At 49.7% G+C, this 22,050-nt stretch overlaps 1 protein-coding gene across 3 annotated transcripts in view; it reads left to right on the top strand.

The window, feature by feature from the left end:
* The window catches only part of RTN4R (reticulon 4 receptor), an 81,171-nt gene extending 70,298 nt beyond the window's left edge, over positions 1-10,873 (top strand). For all 3 annotated transcript variants that reach the window (XM_030026630.1, XM_030026628.1, XM_030026629.1), the window contains exon 2: positions 8,848-10,873. In XM_030026630.1, the coding sequence (XP_029882490.1) occupies positions 8,848-10,277 (1,430 nt within the window). In that variant the 3' untranslated portion in view covers positions 10,278-10,873. The remainder of the gene's footprint in view (positions 1-8,847) is intronic.
* The last annotated feature ends 11,177 nt before the right edge of the window (positions 10,874-22,050 follow it).

The raw sequence follows: 22,050 nt of genomic DNA, 5'->3' as shown, positions 1-22,050 counted from the left end.
ATGCTGAGATTGGCCTGGGGGAAGCCGTGGTGCAGGGACCTTGGTGGTGTCACACTGGTGGAGGGGACACTAGAGAGGGCCAGGAGCAAGGCAATGCCAAGACTTTGCATTATGTCTTTAGGAGAGCTGAACATGGCCATGGTTATTCCAGTGTTAAGCTGCCATGCATGATCACATCCTGAAAGGGGACACACTTCTGCATACAGTGGGGAAACCAGAGGAAGAAAAAGGGAATACTGGGAGAGTTTGGATGGGCCAGCAGCAGCTGGGACCTACACTATCTGCATGGGAAGGACCATGGTTGAATGGTATCAGGCCCAGGACTGAATGGTATAAACCCACATAGGAGGTCTTTTCTACAGGAATTCTCCATGTTTTTACTTTAAAGTCATAAGCTTTTCCCTTTAAAAGGTCATAAGCTTTTCCCTTGCAGATATGCGATAGATAGTTGGAAACAGGACAGATGGAAAACACGCAGATTTATTACATCTTACATGAGAACAGCGGAAAATTCTGCCTCTGCTGATAGAATTGGCAGAGACTCAGTCCCACCAGGTGAGATGGCAGAGCACAGAGCTGGCAAGAGCAGTCATTGAAGCATGGCCTAGGATATCCATAGGGTTTTCCTATGCCTATCCATAGGAAACAGTGATAACTAGGTCAGCTTTCTAATGCCTAAGAGAATAACCTCATCTCAAAGATGCGAGCAAAGTTTATTCCTCTTTTTATGTAAACCGTTTTAAGGAGCATCTTTAACCTGTGTTGATAGGTAGGGATTACCAAGTCCTTATTTCTGTGAACTACTGCTGCAGCTGGCTGCTGGATGAGGAGGATGTCACTGCTTACAGCCAGCTTACAGTTTAAGATTTGGGCACAACTGTGTACTATGATAATATTTCTGCTTGAAGGAAAGTGGATATTTGGGCACATGATTTGTTGCAGCAAGGGGTTTCACGGTAAAATTCATAACCACAGACTAGATGGCAGATGCAATTCAGCATTTATAAATACAAAGTAATGTACGCTGGCAAACAGCCCAGACCCTTACCTAAACAAACACAATGATGGGCTCTAAATGAGCTATTGCCACTCAGCAAAGTGATCTTGGGGACTTTGTGGAGGGCTCTCTGCAAAGCTCAGCTTGATGCTGAACGATGGCAGGCAGAGTGCAGGAGCTGTAAGGGACGGAGCAGGACAGCTAAACCTCCGCGTAAGTCCATGCTGCAGTTGCATCCCAAGTATCATCCTCCCACCCCTACAGTGAAGAGGACCTGGAAAAGATGCAGAGAAGTACAGCAAAAATGTCTGGACCAGCATTCATACAATGACCTAGGGCTTGGAGAAAACCTGAGAGACTGGAAAGAAGGTTTCATGGTCTGTTAAGGAGACAGGGAGATTCTGCCTCAGGCAGGCCCTGGGACACTGTTTGCATGGGGCTTGGAGAAGATGCCAGGGCAGTGCTCACACCATTTAGTATTGCCTTTCCATCCGCATCTGCTCCTGACCACTGTGTCAGACCAGCCCAAACGGGCTCTTGTCTGACTCTGTGCAGCTCTTCTCACGTTCTTGTATTACAACGAGGGCTTTTCTCTTTCTCATTTCGTGGCCTCACAGGGCATTACTAGGCTATAATAATTTATATTAGTGTTATTGTTATACAGGGACCTAATGACTCCTGTATTTAAATCCCTTGATATTTTCCCCTATGAAGGTTTCTGGTGACCTTTTCTTTGAGACTCTTTCACACCTCCGTGGCTTGCAGCAAGCCTTTGAAATTCAGCAGGAGGAAAACCCTCTGGCTAGAGAAGAGACTGGTGTTTTTTTTTTTTTGCTCCTCATCAAATTCGTATTCAAATTGGCTGAAATATGCTGTTAACTATCACCTTTTCCTTTCTCTCCCTGATGTTGCTGAGGGAAATGCTGGCAAACCACCAAAAGTATAACCCTGCCCAAACGTTGTTAGGCTAAACTGACGCTGCTGCCAAAATGCCGGGAGTGCTGGAGAGCCCCTGGCAGGGATGGGGAGCACCACCGTCCGGGAGCTGCTTGGGCACACGCCTATGAACGGATGGAGCTGCCCTGGTTAAGGTTTGTGCTGCACTCAGCTCACGTAATGAGTCGTGTAGCTCAGCCCTAAGCAGTGCTGAAGAATCAGCATTCAAACCCCTCTGGAGATTTGTGAGGATGGATTCTAAGAATTGCACATGATATAACTCGCTTTTACCTTCTTCCCTTAAAAATATCCCTGCAATATTAAGTCCAAAAATCACATTAAGGGAGTATGATTTAGGTGGAAAAGATGAACACCTAGAAGTTAGGAAATGGCACATCTATTGCCTCCATCCCCTGCCTGGATGCATTATGGAAATGACCTTTCATTTCTGACCATGCATGGTATTTTTTCTGCTGAAATCCTGTCTTTTTCAGGGCAGAGGCTGGATATACCAAAGAGCAGGACTGAGGCTGTACTGCCAAAGGGAATGAAGAGCACTACAGTCCCAAAGGCTAATGGATCTGGACGCAGTCCCAGGGCATGTGGGATCAGAGACTGTACCTATAGAAGTTAGGGGTGGGGTTCAGGTACCTAAACATTGCTGCCTGCTGCCATTTATATCAGACCCAGGTCCAGCTGCTGGAAGAGCACAAGGTCTACTAGAGGAGCTGCGTCAAATCTGCCAGCAGGCGTGTTGGCATCTCAGACCCTCAAGGGTGTCTAAAAGGTAATTAGCCGCCTATTTTTAGGCAGCTGGGATTCGGCACCGGAACAGGGCGTGGGTGTTTTGGTGTGAGCTGGGACTCTGAGCTCCGGCAGTGGCCCACGGGGATGGAGCTGACCCAGTCAGCCGAGCCTGGAGAGCAATTCAACGCCCCAGAGCAGACAGGGAGCTGCGTTCCCCATGTCCCCACTGACTGTTCACCTCGAGAGGGGTGCCTGACACCCCCGCATCCCCACGGAGCTGCAGATACACCACAGGACTTGCAACAGCCCCAGAATTTTCTGCTGCAGCTGGCTGCCAGGCAGCTGCCTGAGGATGCTTGCAGGGCAGTGGGCACCTGTGTGCTGAGACCTGGTCTGTTGGTACCTGCTCCAGGTCCTCAGTTCCCCAGAGCTCTGACACCGGTTCCTTCTCCCAGGTGCTTGTGTGGTGGCAAAGCATCGCTCCTCTCCTTCTCACCCTAAAGCCGCTCCAGCTGCACCATCACGAACCAGCCTACCTCTCCGCAGCGGAGGGAGGGAGGGAGGGAGGAGGCAGAAGGGAGGGAAACTCCAGCCTGGGGTGAGACTAGTCCAAACCAATTCTCCTTCCTCATAAACCTCTCAATTCGCCTTTGACTTGAAATGCGTAAAAGTGCTGCCCTCTTCCTTTTGGCACACACACACTCACACGCATAGACCCACCTTTGGCCACAGGACAAAGCAGGAGACGCTGAAGCTGCTTTGCAGAGTGTCTTTCAAAGCGATGTGCTGAATTTCAAACAATATCTGTTCAGAACAGGGAATTAAGCAGCTATAGTGTCTCCGTACTATAAACAAAGGCAAAATGCTGTGTGCATCAGCAAAAGGCTTTGTATTGTAAAGTACTCCCTTTATGTCCAACCAGGAGAGAATTCAAATGATTATTGACCCTCCACTGTAGGAAAGCCGCATTATAATATCTCCAAATCAATAGAGACAAGTGCAGAGCGGCAGAGAAAGGCCACGGCTCTGCAAACTGCAGAAAATTGCATTTTGCTTTGGCCTCTTAAAAAGTTTGCAAAGCATCTATTAGAGGCCCCCGGAGCCTTTTCTTTCTAATTGCCATGTTTGACAACGCGATCGCACAGGGGACTAGCGGAAAGACAGATAATGGACCCACTTTAATTGCTTCCCAGTTCCATGAGTCATAACACTTCTGAGATGGCAAAGGGGAAGTGCGGCAGTTTGACTGAAGGAGGTTTCTGGCTTTTAAGAAAGCTCTGGAGGAACAAATGCTAAACTCAAAGCCAACGTCTTGGAGGGACTGAAGGTTCCAGGTACTGGATTTTCTTTCATCTTTTGCTTTTGACTGGAACTATCCAGTTAAGTTTTAATCATATTCTGGAAGGGGTAGGAGTGGCTTCTTGTCTAAGAGATGAGGGAATGGATGTCACACCAAGACCCTTTTTCTCAGGGATGGGCACTAAGGTTGAGTCCTGAAGGTGGCAGAGTCCAGCAGGTGGTCGAGGGTCCGGTGTCAGTCAGTCGGCAGTGGTGGTGGGAGCACACTGCGTACGCAGAACTCCGGTTGGATTTATCTGGCAGGTCAAGGGAAGGATGCTGTAGTTCCCTGCTGGGAGCTGGGCTTGTCATGTATTTCTGGGAACGGGCACACAGTGGACCTTCTGACCTCCCTCCTGCCTGTGGCACCAGTGAATTTCTCCTGTACTTCTGGCCTAAGGGCAGCAAGTGTGTTTCCTGGAAAAGGAAGGAGCCCAAAGCCAGAGCTGAACCCAGAGCTCCAAGAAAACAAACGATGGCATTTGCCTGTGCCAGCCAGGCTGCAGAGTCACTGGGCTCTTTCTGCCCAGGTCCTCTGGATTCTTGTCATCTGCCCCGAACTAGGGCTTTGACCTTTCTGCTCAGGCCAGCACTCACTGGGACCCCTCAGCATCGTGGATACTTGGTGCCCCCCAAAGAGGAGCAGAAGCCCACGACACTCACACTATTCCTGGCAAATTTCAAGCTGTGTCTGTGTGACCTTTGCCTGGCCAGCCCCTGAAGGTCTTCATCCTTCCCCTCTGCTTTGTGCCAAGGGAAACAAGCTGCGGCGTGGTGTACAGGACAGTGCACCGGCTCTGGGCACTGCCAGGATGTATCCCAGCCTCTCTGTTTTGCCTGGGTGCTGCCTTCCCCTCAGCTGGACACGTCCTGGGACATGGTGGTTGGAAAGGAGGAGGTCATCAAAAAGGGGGAGGAACAAGGGGAGGTGGGGAGGAGAACAGAAGAAGGTGGAGCGCCCGGTTTTGTGCTAGGGTGCCCAGCTGATTGGGCACTGGGTTTCCCAGCTGCTGTACACACCTCTGCAGTACAGTCCCCGGATCAGTGCTCCAGCTCCTTCCCCTGCGTTATGGCCCCAGCTCTGTGCTAGAGCACGAGGCTCAGTGAGGTGATGCCCCACGCCATGCTGCGGTGCTTGGTTCAGCATAAAGGGACTTGGGTCTGTGCTTTGAGTCATGATATTGGGCCCCAAAACAGGTGCCTGTTTCCAGCTGATGGGCTCCAGACCCAGGGGCACAGAGCAGGGATACCGTTGGCCTGTCTTGATCTTGCAGGGCTTGGTCTAGAGTAAGAGATTACCTGAAAATATGAGGGTATATTCCGGGCAGACAGGAACAAGCTCTGCTGTGCTTCAAACCATCCTAAAACTGTGCATTTGTGTTAATGTGCCTTGATGCCGGGTCTTGGCAACCTTCCTGTCCCAGGGCCCTGCCTTGTGCTCATGCCTGCCCTAAAGTGGTGACTTGGCACCTGGTCAGAAAAAAGCAAGGTAATATTTGCCTGGAATTGGACAGATGAAACTATCCTGGCGCGAGGTCTGGCTGGTGCATGGCACTTGGTGGCCACTGTGGTCTGGGACACACCGAGCACAAGGCACAGTTACTGGTTGAACACCAGTGATGGAGAAGCTCCTTGGGGGAGCAGGGGAAGTCCAAGGCACGGTCCCTCCGGTCTCTGCCGCAGCACACCGCAGTCTGGCTCGGGAAGAGAGGGTCACCTTGACTTCCCAAGGCTGTCTGCGGACGGCACCCACTCCTGCCCTTGCTTCAGGCCCTGCGCCGGCCAGGGAGCCTCTGACGACTGCTGGGTGCTGAGCTTGTTGTGGATCGGTCAGGACATGGCTGAGCTGCGCGGCGGGAAACTAACTGGAAAAAAGCTTCGGGGGATGATTGACAGTAACTGTCTCCGGTGGAAGGAGCTAATCCGAGCAGCTCATGAACACCAGGTCCCTAATTAAAGCACACAGGCTAGCCCTGCCTGTAATTAATTTCCCTATGCTGCTCCACTGGCAGCCGGCTATCAGTGCCACTGACTCACAGCTCCCGGCAGCCTCAGAGGCATCGGCAGCAGGAGAAGAAACGCCGTGGTTCAGAGGGGAGCAGGATTTGCCCCTTCCCTTCTGCTCCTCTGTGCTGGGGAGAAGCCGTAGCGTGCTCCCCGCCTTGCGCACACCCAAAAGCTGGGACGGGACCTTGCTGCCCGGCCCCAGCAGCTCTCTCCGTAGGAAAGGGCTGGTGGTCCACGCTCAATGCACAAGTGATCCAGAGGGTGCAGAAGCACGGCTGTCAGGAGGGGGTGGCACAGGGCAGGGTGGTATTCATATGCGTGGCTTGTTCTCTGCCGGCTGCTTCATGTTCTCTCTTTCTCTCCCCATGTATACATATATTTATTATGCACTTGCCTCCCCTGGCTGGAGCTTGAACAGGAGTGTTGTCATTGTGATTCCTCTCCCATAGGAATGGATCTTTGCATTCACTCTGCTGTGAGCGTGTCACGTATTTATAAGGCATGTGGGATGCATCTGGGTTGTGGTTGGATTTTCCCTGAGTAGGCTGTAGCCCCTGCAGTATTGCCAAGGCGGAGAGGAGCAGCTGGGAAGAGCCGTGGAGCCTGCAGCGGTGTCTGCAGTCCGAGCGCTGTTTTGCTGCAGCGGGTGGGTGGCATTGAGTGGAGAGGTGAATCCTGTTGCTCCAGAGCCACCCCGGCCCCCATCATCCGAATCACAAAACTGAAGAAAGAGGCTCCAGAAAGTCCTATTTCTCTGGCTATAGGTTTTCATTATCACCTGGCGAGGAATTGTGCTGGTCAGAGAGTTGCCAGCCTTTGTTTTAATTTCCCAGGAGGCTCCTCTTGGTGTGACATGTCTCCAGCAAGGGATTTCTCTTGTCTCGTGTTACTTTGCTCCATACAATGGGACGTGATATGTCAAAACATGACAAGCCAGCCAGAATGTGTCATAATACTGCACTCAACACACTGCCTTCCAGGGATGCTCAGCAGCTAATAATATCAGGCTCAAATTATCTCTGCATGCTGAGCTTTTATTTTTTCTCCCATGTGGACTATGATATATAGGAGTCTCCCGCCTATATTGGACTGTTGGATCACCACAGATTTATTAGCTGCACATGGTGAATTATTTTGACTAGACTGAAACTCAGGCCTGGGATCCCAGCCTGTTATTGCAGAAAAGCAACTTTCCCACCTTGGCTTCTCCAATACATTTGTTATTGCTTCAGTAAACAGTTTGGTGAGATTTCTGGATGATTTAATCCTTTATCGTTGGGGTTTGAAGTTGCTACTTCGATGCAGAGATGATGTGATTTCATTAGCAACGTGATTGCCTTTCAGCCTTTTCTGTGAGATGCAGCCGCTGTCTCCAGGATTTGGCCCTGTGGGAGCCAGCACGCTGCACGCGTGGCTGGATGCGACCAGGCGCTCTCCAGTCTCCCCGGTTTATCCCATTCTGCATCGTTGTCCCTTTCTGCCTGACTTTTTGAACTCTGCTATTTTACCTTAAGGTGTAATGAGGCATCAACATGCCTGAACAATATTTTCAGTCTTTCAAGGAAGAAAAAACCTCCCACAACAGTGAAGAGGGAAAGCTGCTGTTGTCCCTGGGCTGGCGATCCCCAGCGATGGGGAGGAACGTGTCTTTTTGCCAGAGGTGCTGTGATGAGCTGGGAAGGAGACACACGTGTCCCTGCTCGCACGTGGTATTTCACAAACAGAGCCTCCTGCTGCTACAGTTGCTGCCCATTCATTTTAGCTCCCGTATGCGGTTTAGAGGAAGCAATCTAATTACTTGCTGCTAATTGCTGGGAAAACACTGCTGAAACTGCCTCTTTTCCCCGCCTTCCCCACCATGGGTAGGGAACAGCAGGTATCTCTGCAGGTCTCTCAGCTGGAGGTTTACACTAACCCTCCCTCCCAGGTCCTCTTTCAGAAGATGCAGAGCCTCTGCCCATCCCTGCCTATCTGCCCTCTATGGAAAAATGTGCTGTTTTCTCCTCTTCCTTGGTGGCTGCACAGATTCAAAGGGAAAAAAGGGGAGAAAGGAAGGGAAGCAAGAATATGTGGTGTAAAGGTTTGACCGAGAGAAGGAAAGGATGCTCTTGGTCCTGAGACCTCTACAGGCAGGTCTGACCTGTAAGTTATTCTGGGAATCCCTCACAGTTATTTCCTACGGGAAGACCAAATCCGTCTGAAATTGTTCATGGAAAGTCACAAAAGCCACATCTCCATCTTACATTTTGAGTGCAATCTGGGGACACCTGCTTGTTTTGGAGAGTTGTTCGATGATCCCAGAAAGCAAGGAGATGGTGGCACTGCTGGAATGGGATGCAGAGTTGCCTAGTACAACCCCGTGGCTGCAGGCATCGGCCATAGCTGGGCAGATGCTTTCCCATAGGCTGAACTGTGCTAAATATGCCTGTGGCAGAGACAAATGGCCCCCCAGAAGACAGCCCCTTTGCTCAGAGGTAAGGTCTTTGGAACAGGGCTTATGTTAGATGTGCATTCAGGACCCATGATGCAAATACGTGATGATGATCACTCTCGCCACCAAAGTCAGAGGCCTCCCAAGTGTGAAAGGCTGAGGAGGTTCCCAAACTTTGTCACTACAAGTGTATATTGATTTTAGCTATTGCGTTGAGTGGTAGAGCATTTTTAATTCTGCTTTTTAATTGTTTGGCTCCCCTGGCATATGTAGTTTGTGGTTAGTGGCAACGCGCTTAGAAGGGTGATTTTCAGGCTCATCTATTAGTTGCAAAGAAAAGAGCTCTCCCATGACCCTGGCTAATTTGCATACTATTTTTGTTATCCTTTAGGAAGCAAACTGCTGATTTTGGTGCTTTGCTTGAACATCCAGTCAGAAGTGGAGTCTTGCCCCGGGGCGTGTGTATGCTACAGTGAACCGAAGATTACAATAAGTTGTCAGCAGCAAGGACTGACAGCAATCCCCACTGAGATACCCATCCAGAGCCAGCGCATCTTCTTGCACAACAACAAGATAACCCTTGTGAGGTCTACCAGCTTCACCTCCTGCCGCAACATGACGATTCTTTGGATCCACTCCAACAACATCAGCCTCATTGAGCCTGGAGCCTTCTATGGGCTCAACAAACTGGAGGAGTTGGATCTCAGCGACAACACGAACCTGAAATCTATCAACCCTGTCACTTTCCGGGGTCTTGTTCACCTCCACACCTTACACCTGGATCGCTGTGGGCTCCTGGAGCTCTCCACAGGGCTTTTTCGAGGGTTGTTCTCCTTGCAATATCTCTACCTTCAGGATAATAATCTACAGAACCTGCTGGATGACACCTTCATAGATCTCGCAAACCTCACCTACCTGTTTTTGCATGGTAACAAAATCAAGAGCTTGTCAGAGAACGTCTTTCGCGGGCTAATCAACCTCGACCGGCTGCTTCTGCACCAGAACAGAGTCAGCCTGGTTCACCGCCGGTCTTTTCATGACCTTGGGAAAGTGATGACCTTGTATCTGTTTAACAACAACCTGACCGTTCTCACGGGGGAAACTATGGCTCCCCTGGTGTCCCTCCAGTACCTGCGCTTGAATGGCAACCAGTGGATCTGTGACTGCCAGGCTAGGTCTCTCTGGAATTGGTTTAAGCAGTTTAAAGGATCGTCTTCGGAGCTGGAGTGCCACCTTCCCCCCCGCTTGGCAGGGAGAGACCTCAAAAGGCTGCAGAGCGCCGACTTGGAAGGATGCGTCGACTCCTTCAACCAGATACGAACAAGCGTTTTTAGCACTAAGACCAGATCTGGTAAACTGCCAACCGGGGTCCCTCCTCTCGGTTCCCACGACGGCTCCCCGAAGTGCTGCCAGCCAGAAACAGATAAGTCTTTTATTTATGAAGCTAAAGGCAAGGCAGGTCCTTCTTCCCACAGCAGCCGGCCATCCTCCAACAACCCTCTCAAGGACAAGGAGAACATGTCCAAAACCAAGTATGTTGAGACGGACCCTTCCAAAAATGGCAGCAACAAGCAAATAAACGATTCCCCCTTTGGGACCTTCCCCAGCATTGTAGACCCTCCATTGACCAAGTTGAAACCAGAATTTCTAGAGCCTATTGAACCTTCCACAGTCCCAACCAAAAAGAGGCAGGGCTGCTCTAAAAAGAACAAATCAAAGGCCCAGTGCCGCCTCACCCAGCAAGGAAACAGCTCCACGTTACAGCTCAGCCTAAGCCTTTTGATCCCCCCCTTGGTGTGGAGCTTACTGTTATTCTGCTAAAATTAACTCTTTTCCTGGGTTGATGACACTTTAATACTAGACTTTTGCTGACCTCCATAAATGTTGCAAACAAAAGCAAAACTACCATCCACCCTGAGAAAGCTTTGTTACACAAAAGTTAACTGGATGCCTTTATAAAAAACAAAAAACACAAAAGACAAACACCAAGATGTACATAATTTATTTGTCCTGAAACCTGTGAATTATACCTTTGGTCTTCGGAACTGCACTTGCCCACAAAGCAGCTTTTGCTACAGCAGATGGTAAAGAAATACGGTTTATTTACAGGAAAAAAAAAAAAGTGTAAGAAATGCTCCGAAAAGAATGTCTAAAATCTGTTTGTAACTTGACATCACACTGAACAGTATTGCAGGTTCCCATTTGCAGAGGTAATGAATTTGATGCTGTTTTAATCCTATGTTTATGAATATTGCAGTTTTTCCGTATTCATTCCATCACACCATGTTTACGGGCAGCATTTGTTAAAGAATGCTACCTTTTCCTTCACAAGATTGCAGTATATATAGATATGCATTTTATTTTACTTGTGTACAAGTATACAAAAAAAATATAAAATAAAGATTTCTTTTGCTAAATGGTTGTCATCTGCAAGGGGGTGAGGTATGCTAACCAGCTAAAAAGCTGAAAAATTAAAAGGATGTTGAGTAATCCGTGATCTGAAGGCAGGTTGGGCGTTTAACACGACAGTAATAAATAAGACATGCTCCGCAGGGTTATGCAATCTTTAAGTGGTGCCAACAAAGGGTTTCCTTGCATGAAACATGCTCTGCTAATGCTCCTGTTTCCCTTCGAAGCTGTCCCATGAATTTGCCCAACATCATTCATATTTCAGGATGCTCAGAACAGCGGGAAATATTAGCCCAGCACCTTGGAGCTGAGGACTCCAGGCTGCAGGTAGAGGAACATTAGTAAGCAATCCCAAGAAGTCGGGCAGGGCCATTTTTCTTCTGATATGCACAGATAACTAGACTCAGCTCTGTAATTAATGAACCAGAAAGTAGTTTCAGAGTGGAGCTTGGATTTATGAAATAGGGTGTATCTCCCCAGACATGCAGCTCCTGGCCTTGCAGCTCTGGCTGGCTGTGCTGGAGAGCTGGTGTCCATTCCTGGCTGTGCCACCAGTGCTTTGTGGAGTCACTGTGCCAGTGACTTCAACTTCTGTATGACCCCCATCTTCGACCTCGGGATGCTATGAAAATAAAGCCGTTGATGTCTGGGTGCCCCCATACCACCCAATGGGCCATGAAGCACCTGCCTAGTTCTAGCTGTGTACTCCTTGTACTGCAGAAAGCCGCCCCGTGCACTCTGCATGTACTCCAGGTTACGGCAGGGTTGTGCAGAGAGTTTGCCGGGAGGTTGCTTTTCCTTATCAAACTATAAATTTTCTTCTGCGCTCCTCTCTTCAGGAAGACTGTTGAGATATTGAGGTCTATGCATGCAAGACCAGCCTGTCACATGCAGGGGGCATGTAGTGCGGGCCAGAGAAGAGCACGAGCAGTCATGGGCGTACCCTGGGAACATGCACTAGAGGACTATGTGTGCAAGTCAGGCTGAGTGAGGGTCTCCAGGCTGCATCGGCCACCGTTGGGGTTCACAGCGGTGGGACTGGTGCTCAGCTTCACACAACGGCCACACGTGGAGGAGGGAGGGACCGTGGCAAGCCAGGAGTGAAGAACATCAGCAGGGTCATGACTTAGTGCCAGCCTTACTCTAGGCTTGGTGATTCATGAGGAGGGGACAGTGACCATGGGAAGAAGCAGGGGAGGGTGCTTGGGTGGCTCATGTCCCAGAGAGACTGTGATGCTGCAAGTTGGGCAGTATCTGAGGCCCACCTGCAACAACTTCACGGGGTGTTGCTGGGTACTTTCTACCTCTGCCACAGCCAGTTTCCCCCTGTTTAAATGACAGGGAGGGCAATGCCCAGACAGTTGCATTTGTGACCTGTCTCCTCCGAATCCGTCACTGGGGCTGGCAAAAAAATGTGGCATAGACCCGTACTGGTGAGCAGCTCACTCTTGGCACTGAGATGGGGACTGATCTGTCAGTACCAGCTGTATCGCTGGCAGGAGATGCTGTGCAGCATGGCCCTGGGATCCCAGCAGATCTGACTGCTGCCATCCCAGTTCCATGACCAGCATCGTCCTCTGCAGAGGAGCCAGGCATGTTTCCATGCAAATACATTGTCCTGCCCAAAGGATGAAGCAAGAAGTCAGTGCTCTGTGCTGGGATTCCTAAGGGCCTTGGTAAGCTAGACAGCCTTGACAATCCTGATGCCTGCACTCATGTGCAGTTTGTGTGCATGCTTATCCACACACACAGGTGAGTGATCAGTACATTACCAGCTGCTTTCTGCCATACTTGCTAGAATTTGTCCCCTTCATGCCAGTGCTGAAGGATTTTCTGAGGTCCTGCATGCCCAAAGCAGCCCTGTCCTCATGTACTCATCCAAAAGCATCATCCAAACTCTTGAGGGATTCAACCCTACACATGAAGCTGAAGCACAGTAGCAGGGAGCAGCTCAGCCTGGTTGGCCACGGGGTCAGCACCACTCCAAAGCCCATAGAAAAGCTAGAAGGAGAAGTGCTGGATGCTGTGGGGGGCTGCTGTGGAAACTCCTGTTTTGGTCATAGTCTCAGGGCACACCACATGTCTCCCTTGTACAGTAGTTAGTGAGTCTTGTGGTCAAAATGCTTGGACCAGTGCCCACAGCTCTATGGGCATGAGGAAACCAGATGAGGTAGCAAAAAACAGGATGAACCTGAAAAAAAAAAAAGAAAAGAAAAAAGAGGACAGCTGCATGTTGTGGCATTTCCCCACAGCAACTAAATGGGCCCTGAACAGAGCTGATATCTGGGCTTGTCCATGCCCAAATCAACATGATAGGGAGTTTGGCTTTGATGTTCCCTGTGGTTAACACAAAGCAGACCTGTGCATTACTGTCACTTGTCCTGAATGGCCTAGGAGTCTCTTTATGCCAATCTAGTGACACTCTTCCTGCTTTCTAGAGCTTGACTCTGCTGTGCTTTCAGTGGCTCCTAGGACTATATATTGGCCACAAGCCCAGAAGAGTCCCTTGTGCTAATTTCCTAGATTTCCTGCTGTCCAGATGCCAATTTCTGTGTTTACAGGCATTAGAAGGCCATTTGAATGACAAATTATTGAAGAAGGGGATGCAGTGGATAGCAGGAACACCTGTAGGAGCTTGGAAGAAGCAAAGGGTGAGCTCTGGTATTGGTGAGGGTAGGGAGGGTTTGAGACTTCAAAGGAAGGCAGGTTCGCTTCTGCTCTGTGTTTTGCTGGGGTTGGCACAGGTTTTCCAGATATTCCTAGACCTGTTTTACACTCAGATGTCACTGAGTTAAATGGGATTTACTAAGCAGGGCTCAGGATCTTGTTGACTGCTCCCCTCTCATGATACTCTCTCTTCCTTTCTCGCTGTGCAAGTCACAGTCAATTTTCTGCTCATGTCCTTGATGCCAGGAGTGAAATTAAATAAAGTCAACAGCAAGGAGCCAGAATGGCTCTGGATGGATGAGAGTCCAGACTGTCCTGGGAAGAAGGGACTCCCCATCACAGAGTGCAGAGCTGCACAGCTCAGCACATAGTGTCCCCCATGCATTGTCACCATACAGACCCTTGATAACACAGGGCCCACTGTTGAAGATGCAGTAAAAACACGGGCCTTCAAGCAATGATAGAAAGACACTGTGTTCATGCTTGTTTCTCTGACAGCATTTGCCTCCACAGATCCACACTTATCCTTTGCTGCCAGCTCCACACTTGTCATTGCAACAAGCAAGAACGGTACCAAAAGAGAAACACTTTTTCCAGGTTTTTCAGGTCCACCTGTAAGCACCGCCAGGCTCCAGGCTAGCCAAGGAGATGATTATGCCCCTCCTTGTCATGGTAACATGTGAAGTGTATTTATCCTCTGCCCTGTCCCTCCATCTTCCCATCCTCCTGCAGAAGGCAGGCAGGTGGGACTGTACCTCTGCCTGTGGATGGGGAAATGGAGTCCGAAAGTGTGTGTCCCCAGGTGGTGATTTGTCCCATCCTAAATGAGGTGCCTGACACAGGTATGGTGAGCCTCACTCCAGAGGTCCCCATCTCTGACTACCATGCTGCCAAGTTGCAACACCTGACACGGCCACATTTTATGTAAAAGAAATTTCATCAAACTGGTTTTGAAAGCTAGCTTTCTTTTTTTTAATGGATAACTGATTCACTGAGATCAAAATTTTATACAGGGATGCTGTGGCTTTGACGCCATTTCCATCAGCAAGACCTGTTTGATCAAAGCCAGGGGAGAAAGAGAGGGGTAATGCAGTGTGAAAGAAATGTCACTAATGGCCTGATTCATAAGAAATCCTAGATGTTGATTGGAAAGGACTTAGATGCTCTGACACATGTAGCTCAAGCAGTTCTAGTGTAAGCTGTGGTCTCCTGAGGATTTCTCACTTTCCCTGTGCAAAGCCCCTCCAAGCCTTCAAAAGATGAACAGTCTGGGTCTGTGCATTGAAAGTCCCTCACAGAGCTGGGTTTAAACCTCATTGCTATAGCTACTGAAACAGCCTTGCTGGAAACACATCATCAGATGACCAGGAGAGGCTGGGAGCAGGACAAGACCAGCCAAAGCTGACCACAGCCAGGCACTGGACCTTGGTAGCTTTGTTCTCTGCCCACTGCACACAGCAGATTGCACTCCCAACAGTGTTTCAGGAACAGTCACTTTGCTGCGTGCAGGGGATCTAGAAGTGCAATGTCCTGAGGGAGACAAGCTCGGGCAGAGCTAGTGGTCTCTCTTGGCTTCAGACTTTAGGAGTCTACAGTTGCCTCAAACGTGTTTGTGGCAGCTGCTTTCCTCCCCTCTTGCCCCTCTTCCACTGGATGTGAGAGGACATGCAAGTTCCCTTTGCTTCCCCTGAGACAGGGGACTCCCATTTCCAAGTTGGTCCCCCAGACACCAGCACTGTGACTCTCCAACTGCTAAAAAACTTTACTCAGGTCCCCAAACTGAAATCAGCTTTTATATGTGGGGCTTCTTAATGAAGCTCATCTGAGTTCTGCTTAGCTGCGTACTGGTTTTGGAGACTGCGTTTCCAAGCTTTTCTCATCTGAGGCTGAAGTCTCCCCACTCCTCCTCTGAGTTGGGGAACCATCAGAGAAACACCAAATCGCACAAGACTCAGGACAGTGCTGAGAGCTGGCAATGCTGTGTCAGGGACTGGAACCTGCTTCTGGCAGTAGTGCCTGCAATTACCTGTTTGTGAGGGCAAGTACCTGCTCTTAACCCTGGCCCTGGGGTGCAAGCTGATGGCATCTCTGCCCCATCCTTCCCCAATAGCTCATGGAAGATCATGGGGCAAATGCCCAGCTGCCTGTGACTTCCACAGGGCTGAGAGCTCTGCTCCTAAACAGGATCTCCTAAACTTTGTGGGCAAGTGGTGTTTCCACATCTCTCTGCTCTGACACAGAGAAGATTATCTGAGCTGCTGAGTTTTGCTGCAAACCAACATGATGCATAGAAATAATGAAGGCTGGAAGGTTTTCTAATTTGAAGCTGTGTTTCTGGATTAGTTCCTTATCATTAGACAGTGAGGGAGAAGAGCTATTGCTGTTCTGCCTCCTCAAAATCAGAAAAGGATAAAAAAACCCAAAGTCATTGAGAGATGGGGATGGGCAGGAGAACAGAGAACAGGCAAGAGAGGCAAAGGTTTCTTAGGGATGATATTGGACCATGGTGTCACGATTGCTGATGGGAAGCTCCGGAGACAGCATGAACTCTGGGTACAACCATGGTGAGGGCAAGGAATCTGTCAAATTATACAGAGACTTTCCCTGTAAAGCCAAGCCCAAGTATTTGAATCTGGCTAGGGACAGAAACGCTAATTAGAGACCCCTTGATTTATGCCATAACTAGGGCACTGCACGGGGAAATGCTGAGGCAGGTGACACTTAATGGAATTGCTTCCCAGGGCATCTATAAATAGGGATAATGGAGACTTGGCAAAGAGAGGCATGATGAACATAAAGGTATACACTGCCCACTCACTAAACGATGAGGCACTTCGAATCTTGAAATGACCCACCTTCGGTACAGTTTGAGACTTGTTCTAGGTCAGCAGGTACTAAAAAGGCCCAGCTGTCATCAAGTATAAAAACAGTAACGTCTTTGGGGATGAAATCATAGCTTTTGATAGGCTGCCACAGTCCGCATGGCACCAATACAGGCGCGCTAGCTGGGATGAGTCATGGGCTGGGCTTCTTCGCAGCATTTCGGTTGTGGGTGGCTCCATCTGCAGTGGTTTACTTGTGTCAGGGTCCATCTGCAGTGGTTTATTTGTGGGTCGGGGCTGTTGGCAGTGGTTTGCTCATGGCTCAGCTCCTTTGTGGCGGTGTGGTTGTGGCTGGCTCCTACTTGCATTTGTTGTTCTGTGGCTGGTTTTGAGTATTACTGCTTGGATTTAAAGCAGAAAGGGACGACTGCAAAATGTGGTATGAGGAGGGGGTGCTGGACTTTTCCACGTGAGTAGGTAGCTGACATTTTATACCAGTGAAACTGCACCTGTTGGCTGGTTGTGGTCAGTGGGGTTCAAACCGGCAGTCCTGCAGCTCACTGCCTGTGTGTCTGCTGATCCTGCTCTGCTTTCGGCACAAGCCTCTCTAGTGCAGTTTGATCCAGCACCTCTAGAGAAGGACCAGGAGCTTCATGGCATGGATATCTGACATGGCCCAGGAGCACAGCAGCGTCTCTCACCAGGTCTGCTGCATGATCCCTCCCATCACCCCAACGGGCCAGGGATCCGGGCGCATTATGCACTAGCATGCCTGAGTCTGGGAGGAGTGGCACAGCATCTTTATTTTATAGCACCCACCAGTCCCCAGATTGGACAGTCCCCAAATACACATGGTGCTGCCCCCCACCCCTGGCCCTCAGACATCAGCCTCCCCATCGCTGCCTTGCCCTGCTTGAGAAACTCTGTGTTTAGCCTCTGAGCCTTGGATTAAAGCAACAGAGACAGCTCTGGCTGAGCTGCAGTTTCCAGCAGTGTCACATGCACAGTATGAGACCTCAGGTGAGTCATTTAACCTCTTTCCCAGTGCCCAAATGGGTGCAGAGGGGCTGGTGGTAGGAGGCTGTGCTGGGTCTTCACACGCATCCAAGCTTCTCCTTCAGCAGGAGAAGGACAGGATGCTCAACTGCTTTTTATTTTCACTGGAGCAAAGCCCTAGAGTGGGCTGACTGAGGACTCTTATTTAGCTGCACACTTGCTAAATAAGGGCAGAGCTGCTCTTTTCTCCCCCGGTATTTCCATTCAAACCGCAACAACAGCGGCAGCAGGAGCAACCGCTCCCATGGAATATTTATAAGTTGTTTGCAGAAATGTCAAGAAGAGCCAGTGGTTGTATTAACACACTCTCAGAGCAGCAGTCTCGGAAAGTTATCTTATACGATTCTTAGTCAAAGTGCTTTATGTAATAGTTACAAGCGCTTACAAATCCCAGTGACATTTTCTTGTTTCTTGACAAACAGCCGTTCAGTGTCCTGACACTGAGACAGGAATCAATCACTTTTGCTCGTTCATTAGCTGTCTCCATCCTCCCCTCCGCCCCGCAGTGAAATTAACACCAAGTTACCTGGAAGGCTCAGTCCCTTTCTGCATGACAATTAGAGACTGAGCTCAAACAGGATGCAGCAAAGCCGGAGAGCAGGCACGATCCTCACCCGGTGATGTCAGACACTCACGCAAATTTCAAGTTGACTTCAAGACGCTAGGACTAAATGTTCCCATTTGCTTTGGGCAGCAAAAGTTGAAATTTTAACAACGTTTCCGAGCAAGACTATTAAAATCTGTATTTTGCTAAATGCTTGCTTTTTACTCCTCACTGCCCCTCCCTTGCTGCCAGACTGATCTTGCTGGGACTGTGGGATGAGGCTGGTGGGGACGAGGGGTGTTGAAGGGAAAGCAGCTTGAAGTCTCCCAAACAAGGAGATCTGGGAATGCATTCGTATGCACACCTTATTTCTATGAGTTAGGGGTGGGGGTGGAAAGTACACTGGGATGTTTAACTTTACTGTGTATGTTTTGAGGTTGTGTGTCACTTTTAGGAGTGTTTCCAGCAACGGCAGCTCACCAGAGAGGTTCAATACCAAGGCCCTCCGGACTCCACAAGGGTAAGTTCTTGCGGTGTCGTTAGTTTGGTTGGACCAGAGACGTGCTTTGGTCTTTGACCAGATTGTTCTTGGCCAACTTTTGTAACCTGGAGAGGTCAGGAATATTTAGGTGCAGTCAGAGGAGCAGAGGCTTCTGATTTGTTTCCACCCTTGGAATATATTACTTATTTCCACCAGAGTTGTGGTCTTTAAACAACCTAAGAGATTATTTCCAACCACTGGGTGAAACAGGGGCCACCCCAGAAGGAATGGGTGTTTGTGGGGAGAAAAATCTGTTTTCTCCTGCCAGAGTGGCCTAATAGTTCTGGGAAGGAGAAAACTGTGACACACAGACTTCACATTTTCCATTGTGTGTCATTGGTGCAACTGATACTCTTGCCAGGGCCCTGAGTTAACTAATAGGTGCTACTGGTCCTGACCAGCCTTGTTTGGGGTTTCCACACAAACCATGGGCCCACGAGCTCTATTTATGTTCAGCCCGGTGACTTCAGTCCTTGTCAGAGCCATGCTGGAGGAGCACTGGTCATGTCCTTGCCTGACTATGGAGCCCTGCTGCTCTGAACCCCAGCTGTGGGCTGATTTCATGGCCCCTTCCAGCCATGGGATCCAGCTCAACTGCTGGCTTGCCTTCCCTGAGGGAGCAGCCCTGCTCTTGCTGCTGCCTGACACATCTCATGAAATCATAAACTTTACAGGCACCAGCTATATGATGAAAAGGGGCCAGCAGAACAGAAGGCAACCCAGGTGGCCTGAAGCTTGTCTAAGGTATGACCCCAGCCTTACAGAGTGGGTTGGGTTGGAAGGGACCTTAAAGGTCATCTAGTTCCAATCACCTAGTTCCATCCTTCTCCAGAGTCACTAAATTTTGTTGCTTGCAAAACCTTTTGTGGGGCTCAAACAATGCATGTATGTATAAGGGGTGTCTAGTCAAGCTTTAAACTTTCCAGGTTCTTTCTGGTTTGCTTGAAAAAAATGAGGAGGGGGGTGGGCTCCAAACAGTGTACCAAAGACTGGAAAGGAAACATCTGTTTTGCCCAGGGGTTGTCATAGTGAAGATGAGTGATACATAATAATGATGAATTCAGAAACTTTCACCTTGATTTCCCTGCCTATTTGAGCTTTGAAGTGAGCCTCTAATATTATGTTAGCAGTTTATTGTGTGTGCTTCATTAAAAATACATCACAGTCTTTTTTGAGCTAGAAGGGACGCAAATTAGGTCATCTAGTCCAGCCTCCCGCTGTTCTGCCAGGACTCTGATCTCGCTAATGACTCCAGCCCAGCCCTGACAGGTGCTCGTCTGGCTGCCAATTGAAGCTCTTGGCTGACAGGGGGGAACCAGCCTCTATCCGAGATGATTTCGCTTTTTAAAAACTTTCAGGCTCCTTGTTAAATGGGGTTTTATTTCATGTTCCAGTACACCCGCTTGGCTGGCGCTTGAGCTGCACGGAGAGCAGCTTTGTCTCCCCTGATGAGTTGCAGCTCCCCTCCGTGCTTTGAGCCGGGCAGATTCAGTGGCCGCAGCCGCTGTGGAGCAACGCAGTTGTAGGCAGGTGTGACGCAGGAGCTGCTCACCGGTGGGAGGTCTTCTCAAATGCATCTCCATGGCTGAAAGCACTTTGGTGGAACGGTGCCTCCAGGACCCTGGCTGCAGTTGTCTTTCCTCACGGTTTGTCCCCAGCCCTTTTCCAGCTTTGCTTTCCCCCATGCCTGTCGCCTGCAGTTCCCTTGGTCACTCCTTTGGGATAGTGGTGCAGGCAAAGGTGTAAGCCTCAGCACTACTGAGGGAAGAAGAATCTCCTTGTATCGAGTTCTGCGACGTTAGAAATGTAGGTTTTGCCTCAAACTCTGTCAGTCTGAGCTGAAGAAACGTTGGGGCACACCTAAATGAACATACCTGCATGCTGCCATCTTATTTTCCTTTTGGGCTGACTCTTGCTATGGAGTGGTGCAGCTCCTGAGGTTTGGTGGGACCTTAGCATCACACAACTTGCTTCTAGGTTGCGCTACGGGTTGCTGCAATTGAGCCTCTTGCAGCCTTGTGTCTTCCTGCCAAGGGAAGACTCAACAAAGCTGAGCTAAATGCTCACCAGTGCTGGCTGGTGTGGACAACCAAGGAGGCTGGCCCCCATGTGAACTGAAGAACTACCTCACCTAACACTATAGGCGTGTGCACAGAAGAGCAATGAGATCCATCAACTCTCTTGTGGGCAGCCCAGGACCTCTCTGCACCAACTGCTGCGCAACTGAGACTGGAGCTGCCAGGTCCTCCCTGGTGTGGGTCTGTGTTGGCTCTCAACAACTTGGGAGATGCATCTGAGATGTGCCCTAGTGAGGAAGAGTCTGACCAAGCATTTGCTGCCCCTGGAACAAGTGTTTTGTCCAGGGTCATGGTGCTGGCAGATCTGGGGGAGAAATAGCAAGAAAAATGCAGGGGAAGGACCAGTGGGTTTTGCCCTGAAAGACCATCATGCCACAGCATTGTTGTGCTCTGAACTGAGGTCTACAAGAAGGGTTTCATCTTGTGGGGGGATCTGAGTATGTGCCTCCCCTGGGAGCATGGGGACCCCTCACTCACCACCTGTGTAGCAGGACCTGGAAAGTCCAAGCAGCCTGAGCTGGCCTTCCCTGGACTTTGAGGCAGAAGAGCCTGATTCTAGCTTGAAGATGCTCCTGGGTTTTTCTCAGGCTCCGTGCCTCCTCCGGGGGAAGAAAAGCACAGACCTTCATTAGCTGTAATGACTGTCTGTCTTGGGTTGGGGCCATGGGCCCTGGGCTGTGCAGTGCTTGGCAGAGTGCTGTGCTGAGCAGTCTAGCATGACCTAGAAAAACCTCTTAATGTGTTGTTCATTTTGAAAGGGGCAATGGTCTTATCTAATCACAAACCACATCCTTCAGCACCAGAGCCACTGCAGCCAAGTTAACTCAATTAGTAAATCACCATGCCGAGCTATTTAGAGACAGTTTTTAATGGCTCTAGCAACAGGAGGATAATAATATAGAAACAAAGTGCACTAATATGCTGTGATGGGATAACTGGCATCCCTCTCCACCCCTGCAGGGCCTTTGCAAAGCGGTGCTGTTATATGGGGCTTTCTCATTTCCATGGAGGCCCCCCTCCCTAGACCCATTCCCTGGGGCTCCTTCTTTGTCATCTCTGCAGCCTCAGAGAAACTCACACATTTTTCAAAGCATGCAAGTTTGAGAGGGTGTGTGGTGGGTTTTTTTTCTTTTTTTTGCTTTCCCCAACAATCTTATTTTAAGTCTGTCCTCCCCCTCTTCCCTCCTCCAGGTCTGTTTTGCCTTGTGTCAGCCCACTTGAGATCTGGGCACCTGCACTCAGAGGTGCTGTCTCCTGTTTTGGGGGGGCTGCAGACTACCTGGGGGGACAAAGTCCAGGTGCTATGCTGGCTGTAGGAGGTTCACTGGGGAACGGGGACCAGTCCCGGGAAGGGTGTTTGTACCCTGAGACCCAGGACCATGCCGCTGGGCTGGCAGGCTGTTACGTTAGGACTCCTGGGACCTTTTCCATCCTTTGTCACAACCTGCAACAGCAAAACCTAGCCAAAACAGAGAGG

This window comes from Aquila chrysaetos, chromosome 9 (genome assembly GCF_900496995.4).
Source record: "Aquila chrysaetos chrysaetos chromosome 9, bAquChr1.4, whole genome shotgun sequence".
In the NCBI taxonomy this organism is placed as follows: Eukaryota; Metazoa; Chordata; class Aves; order Accipitriformes; family Accipitridae; genus Aquila; species Aquila chrysaetos.
Note: the sequence above shows the minus strand (reverse complement) of the source record. Positions and strands in the feature narration are given on the sequence as shown.